General features: G+C 44.7%; 1 protein-coding gene across 1 annotated transcript; it reads right to left on the bottom strand.

Annotated features, from left to right (window-relative positions):
- Positions 1-27,766, bottom strand: gas2l1 (growth arrest-specific 2 like 1). Its single transcript, XM_010898857.3, has 5 exons — positions 26,139-27,766; positions 16,577-16,684; positions 8,355-8,451; positions 6,103-6,406; positions 1-4,423 (listed from the first exon to the last, which is right to left on the bottom strand). The coding sequence occupies exons 1-5, from the start codon at positions 26,820-26,822 to the stop codon at positions 2,299-2,301; spliced, it is 3,318 nt and encodes a 1,105-aa protein (XP_010897159.2). The 5' UTR covers positions 26,823-27,766; the 3' UTR covers positions 1-2,298.
- Positions 27,767-27,932: the final 166 nt, after the last annotated feature.

Below are 27,932 nucleotides of genomic sequence, written 5' to 3' on the forward strand. Positions count from 1 at the left end.
TGGATCTGGGATCTTTTATTTAAGCTCATTAAACATAGTACCAACACTTTCCATGTTGCGTTTATATATTTTTCAGTGTAACATCTGTACATTAATTGGCATGATAAAACATATTAAAACCAATCAAAAACCTTTAAGTTAAAGTCATGAAAATACATGGAGACATCCTCAGAAATAGTGCACCACCACCGTTTATGGTTTAAAGTGTCTGTAGAGAAAAGATTAGCTCTGGCTAAAACCTTTAGGATAATCAAGAGCCGACGTTCTTACACGTTCTTCATAACTTATATTGGGCCCTTGCTGACTTTAAACTGTACATAACAGCAAAGCTTTTTACTCAGAGCCAGACCTTTCACTTGAGACCAAATCATAAATAAATAAATAAGACCAATGCCACCGCTCCCTTCTTATTCTTCAACAACACTGCCTATCTACATTTCCATTTGCTCCCGGACAACTGGTATGCATTTCTATACAGAAAGTACACTCAGATTCAGTTTACTGAAAAATGTACACACACTCATACCACTTTGCTTGTGCCATCTATTTACCAAAAATTCACTTCAGCCCAGTCCTTTCATTTCAATTTAAAACCATTCATATCACATTTACAAGCTCTAAAGCCCTATTCAATTACCAACATCACATCTGTATCCCTGCTCTGCTCTGTTAATAATAACACAAATAGCACATCATTACCAGGGTTCAGACATAGTCCATATTATTACACTTATCCATTCTCCATGTAAAACCACTCAAGAAAAAAAATATGCATTCTCTATATGTATTCAATGTACAATCTTATTTCAAACCAATCCAGAAAATGCTCAACACTCATATCTGTGAAGGAATTTCATACAAATGACATTATCGTTTTCAACCACTAGATGTCACTGAAGTTCCTTGACATTGGTTTGTTTATGTATACCGTACATAATACAATTCCAGGATATTCCTTATCAAATGAAATGATGCATTACATTTAGTCATTGAACAACTCTAAATTTGGAGAAACAGACTGATGGTGATGGCAATTAATTCATACTCACAGTGTATGGGTGTTGTTGGGCACTAACATTCTCAAACCCCACTCGCACATCTATTTTAAGGCAAAGGGAATTTTCAAGGCATTTCCAACAGCAATATTTCAGCGCTAAGGCAATATAGGACCCCATACAACGAATTCGTACACATTTCATTATCCTTTCTTGTTATATACACCCCACCCACATCTTTATGAAAGTAGGCATTCATGTCTATACACATGTACATGTTTATACACATTCATCCACTTCAACATGGTCTTTTGTACACATATTTTAGCGTTCACTTCCAAGTTGAGATAACTTGTTCATTGGAAGTATTCAGCGTTGCTGTTTCAGTGGCAATGACACATTATTGTCTTACTCCCAGTCTTCGGTTAACACACAAACATTATGTGAAAAGAACCTATGATATTTGGGATATGTTCACACTAATCACTCAAAAACCAATCATCAGACATCCCGCAATCATGGCCAGGTGGATTGGCAGTGAGAAAGTGACATTATACATATACACCAAGGAACGAGTCAGGGTGCAGGGGCTGCTGGGGGAAGGTGACTAGTTGTGCTCAAATTGTAGTGTGTATAATGTCCAAAGAGCTGTTAGATGCAAACACTGTAGAGTAAAATATTGTAGAGTACTGTATTTATATACGTGTCCAATACAGATCAGATCTGTATAGATGTCCACAGAAAGTATTGGTGGCAATATGCAGAATGAGAAAAATTACCAGTATTTTGACAATCAACGCAGACATGTTTTAGCATACACTGTCCACTTGAGGGGACTAATCTGGTTGGCTTGGTGATGCTTGGGATGCACGGCTCTTGTCTGGGGTTCTTTCATCTTCGGCCCTGGCATTCTTAATGCCCCTCAGCGATGTATATGACTGCACATAATATGTTCTCTCTTTCTCTACGGTTGCAGAAAAATATGGGGCTCTCAAGACAGCGCCTGTCTTAGACATTTTATGATTGACCAAACCTTTCCAAGTATTAATAAAACCATTTAACTAAAAAAGAAATAGTCCCCTTACACAATTGTCTTCTGGATAGTTCCTTTGGTAATAAATAATTAGGCTTAGAGTGCAAAAAATAGAACGGGATGCTAAAACCCTAAGTGACAAGAAGAGGGAGTGTATGACATGCTCTTTAAAAACAGACTGTAGCCTGATCCCCAGCCTTTAGACAGTAGTCAGATTTCATTTGACAACAGACTCTTCTGTATCAGCATCACCATTCTGAGTCATTCGTGCTACATCCAGGCCTCAGTGTCCAGACCGCTCCCTGACTCTACAGAGTAGGTGCGGTCCCTGCTGCCCATGGCAGGAGACCGTGACTGAGGGTGGATCAGGTCGGCAAAAGCCTGATGCAGGGCCTTGCGTGAGGTTGGCTGGCCATTGGAGTGCGAGTTCTGAGGGGACTGAGGGGGAGTGGGTGTGGGGAGGGGGTTGAGGCTGCCCCCGGCCTGCAAGTCTCTGTAGCTGACTGGGGTGGGGATTCGAGACGGGCTCTTCTCCGGACGGTTGTCTGTACGGGGCCTGATCCTGGGCTTCAGCTTGAGCTTATAGATTGAGGGCACCCTGTCAGCCTTCTTCCCTGCCCTCTGGGGCCGGAGCACCACACTTCCATCAGCATCATCCCCGTTGGCCAGGGGAGGAGGTGGGGGAGAGGATTCAGAGCGTGATTCACTTAGACTAAAGCACATGGAGGAGCTCTCGCTGGAGGAGTCTTCCTGGAAGGAGCAATCCTCCGAGGGGGGCAGGGGGATGGGCGAGGGACAAGATTCTGGGAGTGGGAGGTCATCGTTGGGGTCTTCACCCTCCAGGTGGTAGGGGAAGTTTGGTTGGTGATCCTCCAGAGGAACGTCTCCCTCAGGCCCTGAATCCCAGTTCAGCTGAACCTGCTGGCGCTCCATTTGTACCTCTGCTGGAGTCCCACTGACATGACTGCCATTCATGCTCCTGGGGTGGACAGGAAGTTGTGAGGGGGCATTGCTAAGAGATATGCTCAGCTCTGAGTCTCTCTGACCAGCGAGGGAGGGCATGAGCTCCCCTTCCTCCATGGAACTGGAGATGGCAGGGAGCTTCCGGAGACCCCCACCTCGCCCAACCCAGCGCTCTGGTTCTGCAAGCCCACCATTGGACAGTCTGCCAGGGTTATAGCCATGAAATGGGACCAGGGTGTCCTTTGCTCCACAGGAATGTGGGTTAGTTCTTTTTGACTCCCGCAGGTCAGGCAGGGCTCCAACTTTCCCTGTCACGCTGATTGAGGAGGTGGAGGAGTTGGAAGAGGAGTAGGCTGAGTCAGTGACGTTAGAGTCAGCAGAGGCTGGTGTTGCTGTGCTTTGGGTGCCCAACCACTGATGTGGGTGTGAGGACGGGGACAACGGTTGGATGCCCCCTCCTGTGGGTCTACTGGGACCCAGTCTGGTGTTAGCAAGGAACTCAGCCTCAAAGCTTCGGTAAAGATCCTGCTCCTTCTGGGGGTCCAGAATGGGCAGCATCTGGAAGTGACAGCCAAGCCCCTCCGGTTCCTCCGGTTCCTGTCTCTCCAGTGGCCTCCCCCTGTGGCCATTGGAACGGGGGCCGTGGGAGGTTCGAGGGGATCGGGGTCCATGCCCGTGGTGGTGAGAGGAACGGGTGGAGGAGGAATGAGGAGAGCGCCGGCCGGCTTGTGAGACCGGGGGCAGCAGCCTACCCTTCCCCACTGAAGGGGAGCGCGGAGCGGGGGGCCTGGGAGCCACAACTGTCTTCTTACTGGGACTGCTGCCCTGGAGGCCTTTGATAGGTGAGTTAGAGCAGGAGGACGACTGTCTCCTTGAGAAACCTCCGGTGTTTCTGGGGGAGGACGGGGGAAGCTGTTTGGTCCTGAGCTCCTCTCGTCTGTCAGAGGACGGGGGCTGAGAACCCCCGTAACGGGAAGAGGGACCAGGGCTAGCATCACTTGTCCGACTCCGGCTGGGTATCTTTCCCTGACTGTGGGAACGTGGGCCCTGGAGCCTATGGGGGCCTTCGGGCCCAAGAGAGCGGCCTCTGTCCCCACGGGTGGCTCTGCTCCCATCAGAGGGGCTTGCTCCCGTCTGTGGCGGGCTTGGTTTAAGGATGGAGGCGGGGCCATGGAATTCCCGGGAGTGGCTGCGTCCGCGAGACATTGGAGTGTGCAGGGCTGAGACACCTCCTTCTACAGACCGCTCAATCACATGCCTCCCCTCCTTCCTGTTGACCAGCAGGACCACTTCTTCTCCAGACTGACGGGTGGTCCCCAAAGAAATGCGGGCTCCCCCTGTCCCTCCTCCTCCACCTTTAGAGGAGGCTGTAGAGGAGTCACTGTCCCCTGACAAACGACGTGTCACTGGCACCAATGAGGACTCTTTAGACCTGCAGCCCAGGAGAGACAGGAAGTTACATATAAATAATTTGTTTAATTCTATTCTAGTACATTTTGTCATTGTAAAAAAAAAAAACCTGCCCACAACATAACCTTTTTAATGCTCATAAAAGTTTGAGGAAAACAATGATCTCAGAGCCCGTTCTCCATCCCAGCACCACAGGCTCCTTCCACTCTCCTGGCCCTGACAGGTTTACAGTAAACACCATCCACCTCCAGTCCATGACGAGACCTGTGACCTGTGACCTCCGTGGATTCCCTGCAGGCCGGCTGGCGCTGGGAAAACACATAGGGCTTGACGCTTCTCGGGCCACTGGGCTGGATCAGGCTCAAGGATTACAGGAAAGATGAGAGCAAGTGGGGGCAGGATTATAGGCCCTGTGGATTGACTGACCCCACACACAGCCGCAGAGAGCACTGGAGCTCACCACACCAGACCGCACTACCATCACGCACCACTCACCATCCCAGACAGGATATACTTAATCACGAACAGTAAGATAGCAACAAAGTCAGTAAAGCTCTGTAGCAGTGGCCACAACAGCACCAGTATCGATTCTGCTGGTACAAGATCATGTCTGGACCTGGCAAACAGTATAACATAAACAGTCCACGACAGGCCAACCCAATTACATTCCAGTACGTATATGACTTGGTTTAATAATATGCAATTAACACATCGAAACTCAAACATAAAACATGGCAATTCAAACAAGCCATTCCGTTGCTGTAGTTTCATGCATTGTAAACATTTATATATTTACATGTTTTATAATAAATATTTTTGTGTTGTACTTTCCATACTGACTATGGAATGAATGCATTCTGACAAATGGACATGATGAAGGATGTGGCGGTTTCCTTCCCAGATTAGCCCACCTGTGACCTACTTTCTGTTAGGTGCCGCAGGGCGTGGAGGGGAACGTCAGTCAGATTAACCCTAGTCTAGTCACTTGGAAGTGCTGACTCTGAGGGGGTTAACCTGTACCAAAGCTGACGTCTTTGCTGAGCTTTTACTCACTCCGGATACTGAGCTACTTATTGCCCAGGGGCCAAAATAAATGAGCCCACAGCCCTTAATTGTGTTGAACAATGGGATTTCAACACACTGACGTAAGAGTGAGGTATTTGTGACCAACTCAACAGTCAATAGACCTTACATGAAGAGCCGAGGCCTTTCATACTTTTTACCATCCAGAAAACAGTTTTATAGGCCATAAAACACCAACGCTATGACTGTCATGCCACTTCAGTCAGAAGGAAAAGAAGTTATTCTAGTGTGGTCAACAGGCACGCAAAACCATCAAGCCTGTCCATTAGACAGAGAACAGACCCATCAACAACACTGTTGAATTCCATCCAAATTCAAGCAGTCATTAGTGTAATTAAACACAGCCAAACGAGAGAAGGGAGGTGTAGGGGGAGAGGTGGATAGAGGGAGGTGAGGTCAGCGATCCGTGACTGTGTCCACTCCGGCCACCAGGAGCAGGAGTGGTATGGCCCAGATGGCAGGCCAGTGTCACCTGAGATTAGGAAAATCTGGTTTATGTAATCTGTTGCTTCCCAGCACTGTGTTGTGCAGTGTGGGTGGATGGACGGTGAGAAGAGGATCAGGGCGGCTGATGCAGACAAAGACGATCAGTGTAATTAGCACAACACACACACTCACCTAAGAGGGTTGAAGTGGCGGGGCTCGGAGCGGTCCCGCGGCGGTCGTGGTAACAGGGGGGCGCGCCCGGCGTTGGAGGGCAGATCCGTGGGGAGTGAGGGGTGGTGGGAGCGGCCAGGTCGGGTGGAGGACGACGGGACACACGGAGGTTCCAGGCCTTGGGAGCGTCTCTCGGGGACCTTATAGGGGGCAATGCCCTCGTTGCGCCAGTGTGGGCCGGGGCTGGTGGAACGGGAGGAGTGGGCACTGGAGGATTTACTGTGGGCACCCTGCCCGCTGGCTTTGGCCTGGTGATACCGGTGAGCTGCCAGGAACCAAAACAGACAACTACAGTATCAGTAGCAGCTTAGGTTATATTATCATGGATAACCAGAACAACTGTTCAGAGGTCTGTGCATAAGACAGACAACAGTCAGTATAGAAATAGAACAGAATGCATCCAGGGCTGATCCAGGGATCAACACACCACATATAACAGAATCCCCTCACAACTGTTAGAAGTCACAGAGCATATGTATTCCTTAAGATTTACCACAGCAGGAGATTAGGCAACAGAGGAATCAGATGAATGATTTAAGACATGCTCTTGGCTTTGTGATGACCATACAAATCCGGAGACCTGAGAAACCTTTTTCATATAGTTGATGAGGTCACGGTTAGAAGTCCAACACCAACCAGCCTCAGTCAGCTGTTCAGACACAACAACCGCAACCTCGTCCCCAGGCGGTTGCACACAGCACATATGACTACCACTACCATTTCAAGTTGGCCTTTACAAATTGACTTATTTTATGGAAGTGACAGTACTACTTTGCTCTTTTGACTGGAGCAAATCAAAAGATGTGTAGCTCCAAAAGGAGCAGCCTTTCTTTTTGAAGGTGCTGATGGAGTTGATTGGTTGGTAGACTGATCCGATTAAGTACATAGTCTATTGGGCCAGGAATGTCTCACAAATTTCTTATTGGCTAATGAAGCCCAAGTTTGACAGACTGTTCGACCTTCTGCTAATTTGGACTTGCGACGTCTAATAAAAAGATTACAAGGACACTGACATCCTCAGTCTGCTTGTAGCTCATGGAGATGTGGTGGGGCAATTCTTCCCCCAGGGCTTAAAGCCCTGACACTACTGTCTACGTAGCTGACACACAAGCAAGGGTAAACATGAGTCGATATGAATGGTTATAGCAGCCATTAGGTCGTGTTAATGAGGGCTTTAGGAAGGAAGCAAAGTGTTGTCTGAAAGGCCATTGACATGTTCATTAATTAGGTACCAGTATGATAACATGAGTCCAACCACAGTAAATTCAGCCAGTAGTATGAAAACTGGCAAAGGACCCAATCTTATAAAACAAGGGTTGTGTAGTAAAATTGAATCTCCCACACTCTCAGAAAACAATTACAAAAGGTGTCTTCCGCTGTCCTAGTAAGATCACCGTTTTTTGGTTCCAAGGAGACCTATTTTTCATTCTTGGTGAAATAATTTGGTCCTAGTCAGAACCTTTTCGGAACCAGAAACCAAAAACATTATCCCTGGAAAATTGGTGCACCTAAAGGGACAGATGAACTCCCCTTTTGTGTTACGATTTTTTCACGTTATATCAGATAAGCTTCTCAGAGGCCTCCCAGGTGGCCCAGTGGCAGAAGGCACTCTTTCGTAACACCAAAATGAGTAGATATGAGGCTTGACTGTGCCACTAGGCAATACCAATTAGACAGCATTGACTGGGGAGCAGGTAGGCATTGCCAGCTGGGATTTTCCCATCGCGCTCTAGTGCCCCTCTAGTGGGAGTGCCAGGCACATCAGGTAAGTGAGCATACCTTTACATGTGTCGACCCACGTGACATCCTGGTTGGAAGAGCAGTGTGGAAAATCTTTGAATGGCTTGGGAATTGCTTAGGAAATCCATTGGGACATGGGATGTGACAGGGACAAAGCCATAGACACAACTGGACATGAACAAATTTGGCAAGGGAGAAAAGGCTGGGGTAAACAGGCAGCAACTAGTCCCTGATCAAATGACTATGCAAACGACTAAGATTTCTTTAGTCAGCTAGTATCAGGGATCGCAGTGATCCAGGAATGGTGGGTAGAAATGGACTTTGTATTCTCGCAGATAAAACTTTGCTTGCTAAGGACTAAGAATTAGAAGGGCAGGGGTCGCATTGTGCATTATAATTAGTGGATAATGTTATACAATACAATTCAATTCAGTGACTATGCAAGCTGGTTGTTTGGGAATAGTGGAACTCACCAAAGGCAGCACATCGGCAAGGGTCATGCTTGTCCAGATAGTGTTCCAATGTGTCCCATCCCCCACCTACGCGCACCATCACATGAGTACGCAGGACCTGAAGGGAGAGAGAGACAATGTTACTACATGGACGAATAGGGCCACTTTTAGCATATGGAATCTCAAGAAAGCTTTTGAGACAGTTTATACAATGAAGCTCAGCGTAAACCCCTACACCCGCATAAACACACAACCATGCGTAGTTGTGTACACACGCAACTGCTCACACATGCATCCACTTGAAATACTTTGGAGGCCACAAATAAAATGTACAATTGAAATAAGACTTCAACAGTTTTGACGGCCTCTGCATGCGAGTACACCTCGGGGGCAGAGATAACACCTTCTCGAAGCTGCAAGGATGCTCATGAGCGCAGACACAAAGAAGTACCATACTAACTGCTTCACCCTTGACTAATACCGGCTTGCAATCTGACAGCCATGTAGTGTTAGCCAGAAAACTCCCAGACTCAACCAGGCCAGTTCTAGAAGTCAAACAACCAGGCCACTTGTAGAAGTAAAATAACCAGGCCAGTTCTAAAAGTCAAACAACCAGGCCAGTTCTAGAAGTCAAATAACCAGGCCAGTTCTAGAAGTCAAACAACCAGGCCAGTTCTAGAAGTCAAACAACCAGGCCAGTTCTAGAAGTCAAATAACCAGGCCACTTCTAAGACGAGCATCTCCATGTGGCCTCCCCCTACAACATTCACATCACAGATGCCAAGTCGATCATATCTAGAAATGTTCTGCTCATTGTATGACCAGCAACTGTGGAGTGAACTGGCTACCATGCAGATTTCTCACAGGGTTGCTGGAGAATGCGCACTCCTCCAAATTTCCAGACTTTGATGAAAACCTCAAACCCTGCCTGTCAGGATATGCTTAGGGGGGCAAATATCCAACGTTTCTGAGCAGCCTGGGAGCTCATGTGACCAGGCACTAATCAGGTATCACAAAATTGCAAGTGGAGGCGAAGGGGGAAGAATCACCAACAAACCAAAAACAAACTGTGTCAGTCTGTCCCTCAGAGCTCACTTCAACCTGGATGCACAGGTCACTGAAGTCTGTCCAATCTCATCAAACTTGAAAGTGTCTAGTTTTTCATTGGTATTCCTCCTAAAGCTAAGGAAGTTGTCTTCCATGTTTATCGCCAGTAGCCTCTCCTCCATAAGTCCAGTAGAAAAGCTCTGGCTAACTCCCTGAACTTTGCATCGTCATTGTTTAGCATTATCAGGTTTGTATGTTCCAGGCCTGCAGGCTGAAATGAAGTGGGGCATTTCTTATAAATGAGGGGGCAAATCCTATTCATATTCCATTTGCATTGTTCACGAATAAACAAAACTGGGGGGGCACAGAGGGGATATATTAAAACTGGTTAAATACCCATGGCCAAGCACTAGCTGTATGTTTCAAGTCAAGAGTAGATTCTGATTGGTTTATTCATTGGTGTAAATGTTGAGGGCTTGTCAATTTTAGACTTACCAAGAGTTGCTTCCTCTGCGTCTAACTCATAGAGCCCTGCACATTTTGCTTCTTTCCGTTCTAGCACAGACCATTTCAAAAGTAATTGTGTTGGAGAGCATGCCTTTGATAAGAAACTCCTCTGTGCAGGAGATCTGAAAATCATCAGCATATGAATGTCTTGGGTTGGTGACCACACTGGCAAGGCCATTTTGGCCACTGGTTGCATGGTGTTAACAGCACCCCCAGGCAGCCTGTCTTATCCCCATCCTGCATAAAACGGTTTTCCCATTCAAAATCTTCCCTAACTTAACCCTAAAAATCCAACCTTACCCCTGAAATTAACCATAAATGCTGACTGTAATTCTAGGCATAACTCAAACTGTAGATTTAAACTAAACCCTAAGCCACGAAAGGCCTTTCACCTCATCTAACAAGGTTGAATTGTCAATTTCAAAGTGCACTTTTGGTCCTCACAAGCACAGTAAAACAAGGACACTCACACAAAAGCAAACACACTGTTATAAAAGTGATTTTGACACACAGTGACAACATACGACACCACACAGACTGTAGATCAAGTCAATAGTGTTCATACTACAAGCAGGTTAGCATTCTGAACGTTATGCCTCAAGTCTCTCCCCCCGCCCTCAAAGTTACGTAACACTTCAATCAGATGTACTTCTGCCCCCTCTGCCCCGTCCTTCTTACACATGACCCCCAGCTGTTACCATCATGAGCACTGTTCATTGCCATGCCAACACACAACAACTAAAAGGAGAAGGGAGAAGAATAGAGGTCCACACTATGAAAGGCACTCTTCTTTTCTTCCACTCCCTCTCTTTTTGTCCCTCTCAGCTGGCGTCCCCATACTTTTGGAAGGATGGGGGTGAATTAGCATGGTAACAACCTATCCCGCCCCTCTTCTCTGCTATGATTTCAGCTGGAAGAGAGATGGGGGGAGTGGATGAGAGGAAGAGAGAAGAAAAGAGCTAGAGATGAGAATAAGAGAGGATGAGAAGAGAGGATGAGAGGAAAAGAGACAAAAAGAGCTAGAGAGGGGAATGAGAGCGGAAGAGGAGAAGTGAGGATGAAAGGAAAGAAAATGAGAAGGGCAGAGAGTAGGAGGAGCTGCACGCCTCCTTACACCGTGCACAAAGACCCAAAGTATAAAGCCCAGAATCTCTCTCCCTTTCTTTCAGCCTCTCCCTGAAGGCAGATGCGTTCCACACAGCAGAAGCTGCATATACAGCCTAATGTGATGACGCTGTGAACGTGGCCAGCGCTCTCCTTCTCTGTGGAGTGTAATCAAGGCTGCCTGTCACACGTTTCATTCTGCGGCCGTACCCATGTCTCTGTGGCGAGGACAGGCCGGGCCAGCCACAGCAAGGCCAGGAGGGTGCATCTGTGTGAGCTGGAGTTGGCAGGGTGCCATGCATGGCTTCCCACACTCAGGACAGGACACAGCCCACGGCCAGGCAGAGACAGACACAGCTGGACGGCCAAACACTGATGATCTGGTCCTGCTCCACCACCTGTCCGTTGCTTTTTAACAGGCCACTGCTCTGCCACTGTCTGTCTGCCAACAGCCCTGTCTTCTCTCCTGTGTCCTGAGATGGTTAGCCCTGTGATGGTCAACAGCCCTGTCTTCTCTCCTGTGTCCTGAGATGGTTAGCCCTGTGATGGTCAACAGCCCTGTCTTCTCTCCTGTGTCCTGAGATGGTTAGCCCTGTGATGGTCAACAGCCCTGTCTTCTCTCCTGTGTCCTGAGATGGTTAGCCCTGTGATGGTCAACAGCCCTGTCTTCTCTCCTGTGTCCTGAGATGGTTAGCCCTGTGATGGTCAACAGCCCTGTCTTCTCTCCTGTGTCCTGAGATGGTTAGCCCTGTGATGGTCAACAGCCCTGTCTTCTCTCCTGTGTCCTGAGATGGTTAGCCCTGTGATGGTCAACAGCCCTGTCTTCTCTCCTGTGTCCTGAGATGCTTAGCCCTGTGATGGTCAACAGCCAACTGTCAGCCAATATTGGAAATATTCTTAGACCATTGATAAGAATGGTCTGAAAGGTAGTGGCAGGTAGACCTGTTCATTCTACCAGCAGCTCTATGGATTTCAAAGGCACATGACATGCTGCCATGGCTGTGTATGGAGAGTAGAGATGCTCATTGCTCAAGTCTTTTCATGAGCTGTCTTTTGCCCTCTGTTGGTTCATCTGCCGGTATGTGTCATTGTAACCTGACATGAATTGTAAACGATTACATAAAATCTGTCACCTTTTCCCTCTTGCTTACTGTCTCTCATAATATAAATAGGCCTAGAGTAACTGCAAGCATTATAGGGAGTTCCATCCCTCTGCCTCATTGAGCAGCCAGTCTTAAGAGATCAGTGATGGGGTACCCCACTCTGCACAACTCTAGAGAACAAACCCCATGTTTCCATGGCAACGGTGAACAGAGACTACTTGTAATCACGATGGGGGTAGAGAAAACCAATCCTGTCCCAAATCAGGCTTGAAGTTTAAGCTCACGGACTGCTGACGATGTTCCACCACTCTAAGCACCCTTCCTTTGTACAAGGGTCCCCTCCCTGGGGGAGTCCACACCATTTGCTCTCCATTCATTTATCCCCCTTCTCTCACTTCCTCTTTCTATTTTAGCTTGAGCTCCTTGTCAGTCTCTGGCAGCTGAATGGGGTCTGGTGGCTTTGATGGTATCTGCCAGCAGGCTACCTTCCTCCCTGCAGATGAATGGGGAAGCATGTTGGCTAGGCTGCACTAGTAGCTGCTGTTGGATACACATAATCACTGTCCTTTTGAGTGGAGGAGAGGGCGGAGACGCGCAGAGGGGGTTAATCTGAAAGAGAATTTCTAGGCAGGCTTTAAACTAGGCACGCTTTTAACACACTGCTACTGTTACACTGTTAAAACTATATTTGACTCCAAAGCAGTCACTGCACTCACGTTTACACTACCTGCCTATAACACAGCCACTGCACTCATGTTTACATTACCTGCCACTAACATAGCCACTGCACTCATGTTTACATTACCTGCCACTAACACAGCCACTGCACTCATGTTTACATTACCTGCCACTAACATAGCCACTGTACTCATGTTTATATTACCTGACACTAACACAGCCACTGCATTAATGTTTACATTACCTGTTTCTAACACTGCCACAGCACTCATGTTTACATTACCTACGCATGTACTAATACCACTTTTTCAATGTCGATACTGATTACTGAACTTTGAGTATCAACCGATAACGAGTGCTAATCCAATACTGACATTTTCATTTTGTTGAAAGGTGTTATGATTGCCAAGATTGTAGTACATTACTTAATTGGATGTCATTAAAAGTTTTATTAACAACGTTCTCAATATTTAAGACTTAAAGTGGAACGTACACCAAATATCAAATCTTAACCAAAAAAAAGTAAATGAACCTTCACATCAGTACAGAATGTAAAAATTGGACGCGTATTGGACTAATAAGCCACTGCAGTGAAAACTAGGTATGTGACAAACTCTGCGTAAGAAGGAGAGAGAATGTCTCTTAATGAGTGAGTGACTGACTGACTGACTGACTGAATACCCCTTGCTAAATAGCATAGTGGTTAGAGAAGTGGACCAGCAAACTATAGGTTCAGCGTTAGAATTTCCTAACAGTCAAAAGAAATGATGCGTTAGGATTTGTTCCGGATAGACAAAAACTTAGCTGGTTACAATGTTCAGTAGCTACGTTATAGTAAGCTTAAACTAAAACTGTTTACGGTTATATAGTATTGCAGCTAATTCTGGTGGATTTTCGAAAGTACGCATCCGTGCATTGCTTTTGGGGGTAATATAGGCTTTATCAAAACTCCTTGGGCAGTACAAGTGTAGGGGTTTCCACGATTCTCTCGTCTTTTCACTTGACGAGAAAGTCAGTTATCTTTACCTATATTGATAGTTATTGTATCAATGTAATTCACAAATTAAAGAAAAATAAATGTTTTTTTGCCATGAAATGAAATAGCTTTGGCAGGGAAAAGTTCATCTTCAGTCTCACTAGCCATTGCTCAATTCTTATAACTATTCCAATTAGTAAGCTAGTAGATACTCGTAAGCCTATTACTGGCTAATATGCTGTTAAAACGGCCAGTGGCAAAAGCCATACAGTTCATAGATGCTATTTGTGGTGGAGTTAAACTAGAAAAGAACCGTTCAGTCAGTTTAACACATTTCTTCATGGTGTCTATTGATGGGGCAAATGTATATCAACGTGGTTAAAGACACAGCCTCTCATGTGGGAACATGGGTTTGAATCCAGGAAGGGCAACAAAATGAATCACTTTTAATTGCGGGCCGGCTGAACTAGGCTTGCCTGGTTCCTTTTCTGATCCTTAAATATTTTCCAGGCATTTTCTAATTGGAATTTGGTTAAAATAATAAAATTCCATGTGAATTGGCACATTTGGCTTGTTGTCGTCCAATCCCAACGTAATCAAAGTGGTACTAGAGTAACTAAAGCACTTGATTAACCTATCTCGCTAATAATTTTAAGATGGAACTAAAGGGAAAGGCTGTTGGCCTACAGCACCAAAGAGGTAGGCTTGCTATTTTGAGCATTCTGAATTAACCTGGCTTTAGCTAGTTGGCATTAGCTATCTTATCTAGCTAACACAAACTCAAGCCTTTATCGTCACCTCTTGGAACCCTTTCTTTGCACAAATAGAAACTAACAGTTTTAAAAGTTTTAAGTTTAAAAATGTATATACATTTAATGTTATTCAAATTACATTTCAGGTATCAAAATGTATTTCATCTTTTATTTCTCAAATGTATTTCAAAAGTTATAAGTACATTTCATTTTTATCCAAATGTATTTCAAAACAATTAATGTTCACAGTCCAAAATTACATAAATGTAAGACTTTTATTTTTCACTTCACAGCAGACCTGAAAATTATTTTACCGTTATTTAGACAAGGAACACAAACTGAGACCAAGATCTCTTTTACAGCTAAACACAGATGTTGTTTCCTTACAGGCCTCAGTTTTTATTGGATATTGGGCCTGGCAAGGACTGTGGGGTCCCTTAAGTGTAACCCAGGTTTTTTTTCTGAAATCAATATTATATTACAGCCAAAAATAGGATTGGATTTTCTAAACAAATGCAGCGCACTTGTCTTCACACAGTGAATATAGAAACAACACTGTTTATCATTAGTGGCGTATTGATGACATCACATTTAGGTGTTGAAACACATATATTTATAGATACACATTTACAAAATGCATTTCATTTTGGAGTCACATATATACTCTAACGTACTGTAACATCCTTGGTAAGACCAAAACTCACCCCTCTGAAACAGACATACTGGTTTGGAGTAGTGGTTAGCACACATGACTTGGAAGCCAAACATCACGGGTTTGAGGCATGGCCTGCCAAATGTGGCATTTTTAAAATGCATTCAAAATATATTTCCCACATGTATTGTAAACTATATTTATTATGTATTTTCCAATACATTTTCAAATGCATCTCCAACATTTTTTGTTACATTTTATATGCATTTGGTAATATATTTGTGAATGTATTCTAAATGTATTAATTACATGTCCTTAAATACATTAATTGGCCAATTTCTGTTATTTTTAAATGTATCCCAAATATGTTAAATCTTTTTTTATTTAAAATATATAGATTTTCCGATAGGGGGAATTGGGCAAATTCGGTATCGGATCAGTGCATCCCTAGCCATTACCGAATGTTTGCTAGGATGCCCCACTATTTTAATTGTTGTCTGAGGTTCTCAGAACAATGGAAATATTGACATCATTAGGAAGTAAGCCAGACATCCTGAAAATGCATACAGCTTGGACTGGAATCCGTTGTGTCCATTAATTGGGCGGAGGTAACTAATCGATCGGTCCGTCAGGCAGAGGCCTAGAGGTTGAGATTGAGTTGCCATGTCGACACAGGGCAAGGCACACAGACTGAGGCACAGAGCCCCGTTGAAACAAGCAACCAAGCAGGAAAGATAAGGCACGGCAGAGGAAATTACAAATAGCTCTATTTAAATCTCACTGGGCCAGCTTGTATTGGAGTTCAACAAGGTTCTGTGATACAGAGAATCCACCGGTAAAGGTCAGATCAGTGTACACTGTAAAAATCCTGCTAACAGACTGGACGGGGGACCAATGAAATCACAAAACATTATGTGGTTCTGGGGACATTGTTTATATCAACCTGATAGTTGGTCTGTTTTTTTTGCAGCAACATGTTTTGCTAGCTATACCATCACTCCATCAGATAGACCAGCAAGCTTGACTGTGCCTTCATTGTAAGCACTCTTCCCAACATTTGCCAGTCAAAATGAAATAGCTTTTAGGCATAATATTTTAATCTAAGCAAATATAAGGTTAACTGTTCTATTTCCAATTGTATATTCTGAGTATTCTACAGTAATCCATAATCATATCCATGAGTTTTGAAAAACACAAATAAACTTTCTAAGCACATTTGGACTCTTTGAGTGTGCAAATCAAATACTACAGACAGTAAATTTGTCCAAGCCATAGGTAAATATTATATACACAACTTAAAGACATATGCCTACATACACACACACACATAAAATATACACACAGACACACACAACTAATAAGACTGGTAAGTACTCTAATAGTTTGTTAAGTGGATGGTGAGGATGTTTATGGTCAGTCGGTACCCGTATGAAGATCAGAGCGCTGGAGTCTCCCACTTTGTATTTTCCCTCCGACACCTTGGTCATTGGGAACTGGGCGGGGCAGGAGCAGCGGCCCAGGATCTCCCGCACCTGCGGAGACATAATATAACCATGGTTACCACCCAAACCCAAGGAAACGGAACAGTGTGGAACAGGGGATGTCAAGAGGACATTGAGCGTCTGACGTTCTGTTCCGGTGAGGTCCCAACAAGAGATTTGTCCGGCAGGATCGCCGGTATGGAAAGGAAAAACAAAGAAATAGCAAAATCTCTCCGGTCTCTAACTTCCTTTTTCTGACTTTCCAAATGAAACGCTGCGTACTCATATCTACGACCACAACCAATCACCCTCTAGTGTGGAGCAGTGTGTGTGCCAGCAGAACACGGACTATTACATAAGTGAGACAGGTTTCGGCCTGTCTGCGTGTCTCAGCCTGAGTCATTATCGGAGTAATCAAGGGCCCCACTCCTCTCTTCCCTCCCCCATCAAATATTGCCTCAGCTGTCTGGAACATAGTCCAGCTCATTGCAGCTTGGTGCTGCGGTGAAAGAAAAAAACAGAAACAGTTCACATTACACACTGATGTCGGGATCTCTCTTGATGTTGGATCTCAGTTCCGCGCGATAAGGTGATGCATTAGGGATGACGCGAATGAGCCTGTGGTTCCAGATGTGTTTTTGGTTGAGAGACAGCTCTGTGCTGTGTGCGGTTGGGGGTGCTTATTAAGCCGTGGAGTCAGACAGAACTCTAGGGTGGGGCCAAACAGGCCCATGTTGCATTGGCTCCCTCTCGCATGGGATTGGTCAGCTTTGATGTTATTCTTGGCAGCCTTCTCAGACAAAGGCGTGTGCACACTTGTCGACTAAAAGAGACCCTGAGTGAGGGAAGAGAGAGAGAGAGAGGCCAACATCACAGTGGAGAAAAAAAGAGGCAAACTGAGCAAGGACAAAGACTGACGGACAGCAATACTCCATATGTGCTGTAACTATATACACAAGCACGTGTACATTAACACTTTAGGGACGTGGGGAAGAACCCAGTAGTCTCTCAAGGAAGAAATCAGATGATAAGATAGATGAAAGAAGACACTGCCAGGTATTGATTGAAGAAGACAGTCAAAATCCATACTGAGTATTTTTAGCGGGGGGCAGTGTTGGATGACATGGATGGCCAGTGGGACTGTGCTCAGTGCTCACAGTGGTGACTGGCTCATTTTCCATATTATGGCTCATTCGGTAGATTAGTTAGGGCCCTAGTTATTTTCCTAAAATAGCTGTCTTTATTCCCCCTACTAATTAAAGTCAGGGTGGGATCAGTGCTAAGTCTCACCTGTCTCCACAGAACTAGATGCTGAATCATTATCAACCCACTGTCTTCTCTCTCTCTTGTTTCTTTCGGCCACTCTCTCAAACTATTAGTCCATTTCTACCCACAATATCCTCAGTCTGTCGCTGAGACTCTGTGTCTGCCTGGTTTTTTCTTTCACAGACCAGTTCTGCTTTGCTAGCTCTCTCTCCCTCTAAAAGTCTCCTTTTAGTCTCCCTGTTGTACTTTCAGTAGCGAGACAAGTCCTGTTTGGAAAAACCCCAGCCTGTGAGTTCATGGAAATATCACCCTGGTTACAGGCACAGACTCCATTATGCTTCTTTTTTTAAAACAGTTTGTTTTCTTTTTTTTCTTTCTTTAGGACAGTCTCAGCAGTCTTCCCTTACTGCCCTGGGAGACACCTCCCACAAACCTTTGGTCAGAGGTCAAATGTTTCCTTCAGATAGAGCTTTTATAGATTAGAGTTAATATACAATGAAAAACTATAACGCCTGTTAGAAAGACACATGGTCTGAGACATCGTCAGGGTACTGTTAACCCGATCAATGAGTGACAACACTGAACTCTTTTGGTTGCTATTAGCATCATCCCTAATCACATTTATGTGACTATTTCTTCTCCGAATTAACGGCTAACTGTGTACCACACTACAGTACAAGCTCTGGGAATCACTCAAACTCACACTGTACACACACACACAAAAGGTCTCAAGACAAAACACAGATATGGAACAGTGCTAGGGGAGGGAAAAGGTCAAGCAGGAAGGGAAAAGAGAGAGAAGAAATGAGTAGAGAAAAAAAGAAAGGAAGAACAAACAGCGATGCCCTACATCTGCAGTTAGATTCAGTCTCATACTACACCTCTATCCCACTTTTATATTCTTAACATCAGCAGGAGAAGTTTAACCTGTGTCTGGTTTTAAAAAAACGTAAACACTGCTTTAACCAAGCATGAACAATTAAAGTGTTGTGAGATGTGTGTTGATTCGTGTCCTGGGGTTTGCCTTATAGCAGGGAATATTTACAGGATATATAGTCTATTTTTGTTTACCATTTGTTAATTGAATCCACACATTACTGTACCTCTGTGGACTCTGATACTCTACCCTTGAGAGCTTAAGGTAATCAACTCTTTATTGCCTTCCTTCCTGCACTCCATAGAGAGGGAAGTAAGCACAGGGTGGGCCACAGAGTAGATAAGTCGAGGGGTGAGGCTGGTCCACCCCCAGGGGACAAGGCATTATACCACTGGTACACAGAGGAAAAGGCAGTTGGAGTCTTATAATATATACAACAGTTTGGTATATGCAGGTTCATCCATGTGAATGCAACTGGGAGTGTTGTAAAAGGCTGTCGAGCTGAATTTGGAGTCAGTTTTGAGCAACGCTATCTGAAGTTGTTTGGAATGTGATTGACCACAGATGTGCTGAGCTGCCTTTGCTTGTTTAAACGTGCAGTAAAGGAAGGCTGTGTCTCAGCATCAAGACTAACACAAAATGAGTGAGTGATGTAACATCTTACACCATGGGATTTAACATTTCAGGCATTTTCAGGGTTTGATAGCTGACCCAGAAAGATAAAACCCTTGTGAAGAGGAGAGAGCAGCTCTCTAATAAATAAAACAGCAGAGCTAGAGGGGTATTCTGTTAATCTGCTTCATACTGGGGGTGTCCAGATATGACTGGCCACATTCCAACATGAACAACGCCATCAGACCAGCAATGGAATGTCCTCAGAGATGAATCTAGGCCACAGGGGTTACTTGACAAGAGGAATATATTTGTAACATTGGTTGGGTGGGGGCTACTCTTTTAGCCTTGCACACAACTCAGGACTTAGTTCACATTCATGCGAACTTCAAGCAACGGCACATTGACAACTTTTTTACAAGCAGAATGCATTTACTTGGCCGAGTCAGCTAGACATATTTCTCTAAAGAACCTAAATTATGAAGGATTCAAGACAAAAAATTTCCTCGTCTAAAATATAGTACCCAAATGGTTGTGTTTTTGGTGACAAAGGGCTGCTGTTAATACAAAACCTGAGGGGAAAGCAGTACCTTTGGGGTGATCAGGCCTAGAATGCTCCCTACTGCATTCTTCACCAACAGGCTGGACCAGCTTAACAGCAGCTACCCAGATAGTTGAGAATGTAAAACCAAGAACATTTACTTTGGAATGAATGGCATCACTGTTAAGTACTTAGAAACTAAGTGTGCAGTCATTTGATTAATTTCATTTCTTGGTTTTTGCTGCAAGCTGTACTAAAACAAGCTATATTTCAGTACAATCAACTACTGAGTATTTTTAAGGCAACTTCTATTTGTAACCTTACGTGAGTGTCAAATGTGAAAAGTCCCACATAGAATTTCAAGAAAGTGTTGTTTTTCCAGAAACCAATCTTTTGACCACTATTTTGCACAGGGCTATGTGATATAATGAAAACGTTGGAGGCTGGAAGTGTTGGACAGAGGTCATCCAGCCTTATTACCACTGTTTCTCCAGGGTAACCCCAGCTGAAATTCTAATTTCAAATATTTTCTAGGATTTCTGCAATAATCCCCTAACAATTTCAGCAGAGTCGGAGGCTGCTGCGTATCCTCTGGCGAACATCTCGCCATGACATTTCTTATCACACTGTTCGCTCAACTAGTTAGGGGCGGCTGGGAGTTGAGCCCATTCCCCTGTCAACAAAGTTGATTGAGCTTGCAGGCGTGCTAGAAAAACACAAGACAACCTTGACTGACATCTGTTCCACCAACCCTGGATGGCGCTGAGCCACATGCCTGACCTCTGGGCTCTGTGGATATGTGGCCACCACATCACACTGCCAGAATACAACGACATACTTATCACTGCTGTGTATTACTAGATACCTCACAGGTCTAATGATCATTTGTTTATTATATTATAAAACACAGTAGACTTTTGAATATATATGGTCGGAAACAGGAATGTGTGGCTTGAGGAAAACCTAATGATTTACGAATGAAATCACAGCTGGCTATTTCCAATTCAAAATCAAATTAAAGGAAGGTTGAATTGTTCTTATTTCAATGACACTAGACTATTCTAATTCCATCTTATAATGGAAGACTGTTCATTGTTCTGTCACCAGTCAGCAGTCTAACTGTTTCGGCAAACGTTGTGTGAGTAAACGGCTAAAAGGCGGTGATGTCTGATTGGGCCAGTACAGCACACCTGGGATTGCCAGCTGGACCAGGCTGAGGGAGGGGCACCCAAACCAGACTCACCAAAAACACCCGCGGATGTTATGCTTATGTTCTGACACCCGGTCGTCACTGTAAATCTAGCCAGACACTGCAATCACGAAGCAGAACAGAAAACAACATCAGCCGCTGGTCTGTGTGCTGCCTGCCACATGATGGGGAGCTGAGGAGAGAGAGCCGTCCTCTGTATTAGTCAACCAATGACAAGATGTGTGTGAGACGGTGCAAACTGAAACAAGTCCATGAGCCTGACACACTGCAAGCCATGATGACCTACTTTTCCACTCTCCTCTCTCTCCTCTCTGTCACATCCTCCCTCTATCCTTCCCTGTGAATAGAATCCATTACAGTCGCGTGCAGCAGAGTGTACATGAAAGGCACTCCAGGCATTCTAGCCGACGTGGTGTCTGTTTTCTAAATGCATGAATTGGATCATGAGGTTAATCTGGCAGACTGTTAATACAGTAGACATCTAGACCATGTAGCCTTGCCCTTCCCTATCTATCCCTCTCCTGGTGCCTGCTGCCCTTCCTGTCTACACCCAGACCACCAGTCGCAGTCATTCCATCTGAGATGACATCCATATATTCCAGCCTGCAACCCTGGCAGTCTCTTCTCTCCTTCCCTGGCAGTCTTTTCTCTCCTTTCTGGCAGTCTCTTCTCTCCTCCCCTGGCAGTCTTATCTCTCCTTTTTGGCAGTCTCTTCTCCCCTCCCCTGGTGCCAACAAAGCATACTGTCCATTGCCTTATCGTTTCCAAAGGAAATGCATGGGGGATGGGGTGAGGGTGGTGGGGTTTTTGTGCATTTATCAAATAAACAGAGGCTGAGTGTTGAAGCCTGAGGGTGAGGAGGACACATGGACCGTTTTGTCCGAAGGAATGAGAGAGAGATAGAAGGAGAGGAAAACATACAAAGGCATCCTGCTAGACCCTAGGCGGCGCGCCCATGGTCTGCAGTGATTGTCTTTGAGGCCTCATGGCGTCTTTGCGAATGTCTTTGTCGTGACGGTATGATGTGTAAAGCCAGCATGTAGTATGTGAATGTGCATATGCATTAGTGGCTGTTTTATTGTATATGAACCTGCGTCGCTGTTTTGTGTGGGTCACTAACCTCAGGGCCTAAGTGCTCTCCGAAACCACAGCTGAGAGAACAGCACTCCAACAAACAAAAAAACACAGAAATGTGTCCTTAATTTATCTTACTGCTATTGGATTCCAAAATCACCTAGATGGTTGTGGGACCAACCTACTAGTCTGCTACTAGCAGTCTACTGTCACACTGACGGTGCCCAGAGGTAGGGGATATTAGGAGGATACATGGTACACAAAATCCTCTAATGTCAAAGGACACATTGTGGTTTCACACATGCCAGCTTCTCTGTCCCACTGTAGTGAGAAAAAACATAAAATATTCAGGGAGTAGAGATTTTGAATGGCTGCTGAGAACATTCTGTAAGCCTCACAGAGGTTTAAACTGAGAACGGGGTTTTCTGTTGGCCTTGATGAAGTAAAAACTGAGAACAGGTTGTTCTATAGGCCTCACTGACATAAACACTGAGGGCTGTGGGTGGGGGTCTATCTCAGGACAGCATGACAGCATTAACTTCCTCATACTTCACTGGAAAATCATGTCTGAGTGTAATGTGAGGCGTATGATTGACAGACCAATGGAAACAACCTAGGGTATTTACATGAAGGCTTTGTGGTAACCATGAAAACAAACAGAGGAACTGAGCCGCCCTCAGACAACAGATTCATTTGAGGGGATTTCATCACACATCCTGGACATACTAGCCTACATCCGTCAGGATAGGCAGACAGTGGGTGTTGGCAGATGACTGTCCAAGCTACATCAATTAATCAATTACATTTTATAAATCCCTTTTACATAAAAACCAAGCCTAAAACCCCAAAGAGAAAGCAATGATATGTGAAAGCACAGTGGCTAAGAAACACTTCCTAGACAATTTGCATTTCTGTCACTGATTACTCTTGTAACTCAACTTTTCTAAATTGCATTCAAAGGAGTAACTCATCTTAATGTAATGTTTACATTTCTTAAATCCAAGACAAAGGACAAATATTATCTTCTGATGTTTTCAAATTGTATGTTTGTTAATGGTAATAAATGGAACTTATTTTCCATTTCCTGAAATGTTTTTCATATACATAAAATATTTTGATAATCAAAATGCACAACACTGCCTCACTATTACAAATGCAGTGTTTTTTTCACCTATAGCATAGGGCTAAATATAACGATGACGGGTATTGAAAAAGGGAAGAACCAATGAGGTAATAGCAGTCTTACCCAGTGGGTGCTGTGAGTTTGCTGTGTGATTATATGCCATAACGTCACCAAATGGCATCCTGATAGAAATCAGGAAACCTTTCCTTAGCAGAGTCATGCTGGCTCTTTAAAAGTTTAAATCAGTCACAGAGCAGAACAATTGTATAATTTCAACCATTCATTTTAAAAGTAGTGGCCACAAGCCAGAACCTTAGCTATGAAATTCCAAGTATAAAAGTGAGTGGTTTTGATCATATGGGACAAACATCATCACATACATGATATAGTTCAGTTTTCTGGGACTCGTCTTGACTACACAGCGCCACACACCCAGCAGCCAAAAATGGCAGACTGCATCTTTAAGATACTGGACTGCATCTGTAAAAAGGTTAGGAATTGGAATTACGGATAAATTAATTGCCAATGAGAAGAACAAATACACAGTTCTCAACACCACTATGACAACCTTAAAAATCTGACTCCAAGGAATACATTTTGTCAACAACATTAGAGTGTAATGGACATTTTAATTGTGTTTTTACAATTTTGATTAGCCAAGAGATGCTGCTCAAAACTGGAGGCGAAGACCTTCATATACAGTACCACGCAGTCAAAGGTTTGGACACACACATTCAAGTGACAGAAAGCAAAGAATAAAGAGTGAAAGAGAGTACAGGATCGGTTAAACCTGACACGCCACAAGGCCAGTATGATGCAGGAAAATTTACTGCATGGCTGACTACTCTGCACACTAAAACATGGCTGGTGTCACAGTTGTGAACCAATGAAAATATCTCTAAGCCCTTCAACTTTCTCTGTCTCTATCATGACTAGAAGCAATGCGGTTTCCAGTAATTACACATAGACTAATCTCCTGGGAAGCTACAATACTGGAAATAAAAGAGACAGAACTAGTGCAATACAGAGAGTGTTAGTGACTAATGTTGTGGAAGACCCATGTGGCTTTACAGCAATATGGCAATTCGGTGGTTGGGTGTGATGGCCACTATTATACCAAAACATACAGAAGTCAGATTAATTTCCTGGTCCATGTTTTCCAGATATGGGTCATCGTTGACTGGCAAGCTTGAATGTGACTATCTTCCAGACATAAAATACTGTATGATCAGGTATACAGGCCTACATTGATGTTAAAGATCCACAACCATTTGAACAGGATGCTGTAGCACATTTATCGGAACAGAGATCTCCACTGGAATGCTATACTGTCAGGAATGTGACTAATATTGACATTGTGTTGTTCTTCCCCCTTCCAGCGCCTTCCTGGCTTCTCCCTGCCAGAGCATCATGTTGCTGATGATGCAGGACGTTGTCATCCTGCACCAAGGCACTTTGACTTTTAGAGTAGCAGAAATGGTTCTAGAGGACTCAAAATGCACAGTGAGTCACACTGAGAAAACGGGACACAGCCAGACAAGTGTCCCTGATTATCCCTTAGTGTTGGTTCGTGTTGGGTGTGCACCACTCTACATCCACGTGTCACTCCCCTGCCCTGACACGTCCACAGACTAAACATGAGTCAGCATTGGTTTAACAGGTTTGTAACAGATATATTGGCAGATGACACCGCTCGTGGTAGTGTCTGAATGTAGGCTCTGGCACCTGGGCCGAGGTTTGGGCATACAGTACCTCTGTAACCATCAGAGGGGCTAGTGGTCATGGCTGTGATCCGGGTGATTCACGCTCTGTCACCTGACAAAAGAAGGCCATGCGGCGTGAGTTTTGACTGCCGACTGCCTCTCCCTGAGCTCCCGCCCCCCCTCCCCCTCTTATCGGTCCTGTGAAAGGACGCCATTGTCCTCACTTCACTCACCCGCACCAAAACATGAACTCCTCTCCACTCATAACCCCAGCACGTGTTCCACCACTTAGCCCGTCGTGCTGTCTGGCTTCCTTTCTTCACCTGTCTTTCATGCTCACACATGTCGGCCACAACCTAGACCAGCCAGTAAGACTGCAAGTTGAGGTTCAGAACACTGCTAAGCAGTTCTATGGGGGAAAACAACACACCACCCACCCGCTTTCAAATGGAAGCGACAAGTTATGCATAGTAGCGTTTGTATTAACACTGTAACTCAGTGACCACGTCGTGTCCATCGACGGTAATACTGTTCGAACAGCTGCATCGTTCCACATGAAGAAATGAACGCAGCGGTTGGCCAGGGCTGCCTACACCTTGTATGGGTTTTGGGGTTGGGCCTGACAGTTCCCTGTGGAGGAATGGAACTGCCCGCATGGCCTTTTAGAGCCTGTGTGTGACTAAATGGGGAATTTGGAGGCAAACACAAGGATACAGGTCAGTGAGGCAGCATTTACTTTAAACACTCAGGAGAGCAGGAAGTTGAGAAGTCAACATGTCAGGAGATATGGTTTTCCAAGGGGGCAATTCATGTCTGAGACAGTAATGCTTTTAAAATATTTCTGCAAGTTAGGCCGAGGTTCAACACTGAAGTTGTTCTTCATGTACCATGGTGGGGAAGGTATTGTTTTAGTACATTGTATTTATGTCTCTCTGATTACATGCTTTTAGTCAATATGCAAGTTTTTATTGAACACCAAAACTGCCTACATCTTAGGATTTAATAAGAGGGGATTATGTGCAGTATTAAATAGCCTTATTTTTCCTTTTCCTAAGCCAGTCTTAATTAGCATATCAACACCACTCAAACGATTACTCACCAACTCATCTAAGTTTCTCATGTCACAGAGCACCCTCTGTTTCTGTTGCCATTGTGCATAAGGGGCGGGCTCGGGTTCATCCACCACACTCTCCTTCCGAACGAAAGCCCTACTTATGGGAAGCAAGCTTGGGCAAGGCTCCCCCTGGTTCTCCTGGTCCCGGATTTCCTCCTCGATCTCCTCCTCTAGCTGAATTAGCATCGGGGCCAGCATGCCGAACTTGGCCCCGCGCCGTGCCACCTCCAGTAGGCAGAGCACAAAGTTCTTCTCATTGCACTTCTCCACTATGTCGTTGGTCTCGAACATCAGAACATCCTTGATCCACAGCTCCTGACGACACCAGCTGATAAAATTTGATACATTGTCCCGAGCCAAAAATGACCCAGGGACCACGTTGCGCATCTGAAACACCACATCCTTGGTTGGCATCCTCAATGACTTTGCAGCCTCCGGGTACTCCAATTGGAAGTCTTGCGCGGCGCGATTCACATTGTTGGCATGCCGACAGAGGGCACAGCCAGTCTCCAGCCCTTCCATAAAGGTATCCGCGGTTATATCCAGGTCGTACAGCGTGTTAAACCATTCAGCCAGGTCCTCCTTCATGGCATACAAGTATTCCTCGCTGGATTTAAACGGCCGGATGCTTTTGGAGGCAGCGGACTGGATGTTACTCTGATCAGCCATATTGTCTGAATATGTATCAATGCAGCCAGTCCTACTTAATAACTCCCGGTTGTCTCATTGCATAAGCGCAATCCAAACCCATATAGAGCAGAGAAAAATAACCGCGTCGACGCACCCATGACAAGCACTCAAAAGTGGTTTCTCAATCGAGGTCCTTGAAGGAATCCTTTGTGTTGTTACAGCATATTGTCATTAAGCGAAGCAGCTGTGGCGCGTGGATGCCTTTTCCGGATGTCTGTGCGATAGGCCTAGACGTTTCTTTTGATGAGCGCATCGCTATTTCTTAAGGTACTCCCACTTCGGGAGAGAAATAAATCGGCCGGCTATAGTTACCTATAGATGGCCACACATTCAAAACTCAAATCCCGGTATCCAAGATCCTACTACAACTGTGAATAGAAAATGGTTTGCGATAGTCATGTAGGCTAGCTGGTTTGCCTGTCCGGGATCATGATCCAATAACATCCTCACATTGCCGTTCCATAGAAAGACTCCGTAGTGACCAGTGGCAGCTTTCAGAGTTCACTCCCAGTGTAACATCGTCCCTTGTCATTAATTACTCAGCCCATACTGCACCGACTCTCGCTCCGAACATGGTGACCTGCTCTAGCTTAGCCAGAGTGATTCAGTGGCATATCCCATTATGAGGGATAAGCGCCGGTAGAAGAAAAAATACTTAACCCTGTATCTACCGCATGAAAACATTCTAGAGTTTATACAATAACCGTATTCAAAACGAATCATGTATTATTTTTAAGTAAATCTTTAATTTAGCAAAAAAGGTCACGCTGAGACCAATTTCTCTTTTACACATGAGCGCTGCATCAAAATAAACGGGGATACTATCAATTTGGGAAATTACTTAGACACCGTGGTTAAGACAAATGTAGGCATCTGGTTAACGACGATATTCTGCAAAGCATTAATGGCATATTAAATATCCAAAATAGCAGACGGGCAATAGCATGAACAATTTTATCATCTTCATAAAGGGGAACTTTACAATATTGTTAACATATGCGCCGATATTTTGAATTAACCGTATTTGCAATTCCTTTGGTAGCCTACGTCACCCAAACTATAACTTAGATGTTGGCGAAGATGTGACAC

Source organism: Esox lucius, chromosome 13, assembly GCF_011004845.1.
Source record: "Esox lucius isolate fEsoLuc1 chromosome 13, fEsoLuc1.pri, whole genome shotgun sequence".
In the NCBI taxonomy this organism is placed as follows: Eukaryota; Metazoa; Chordata; class Actinopteri; order Esociformes; family Esocidae; genus Esox; species Esox lucius.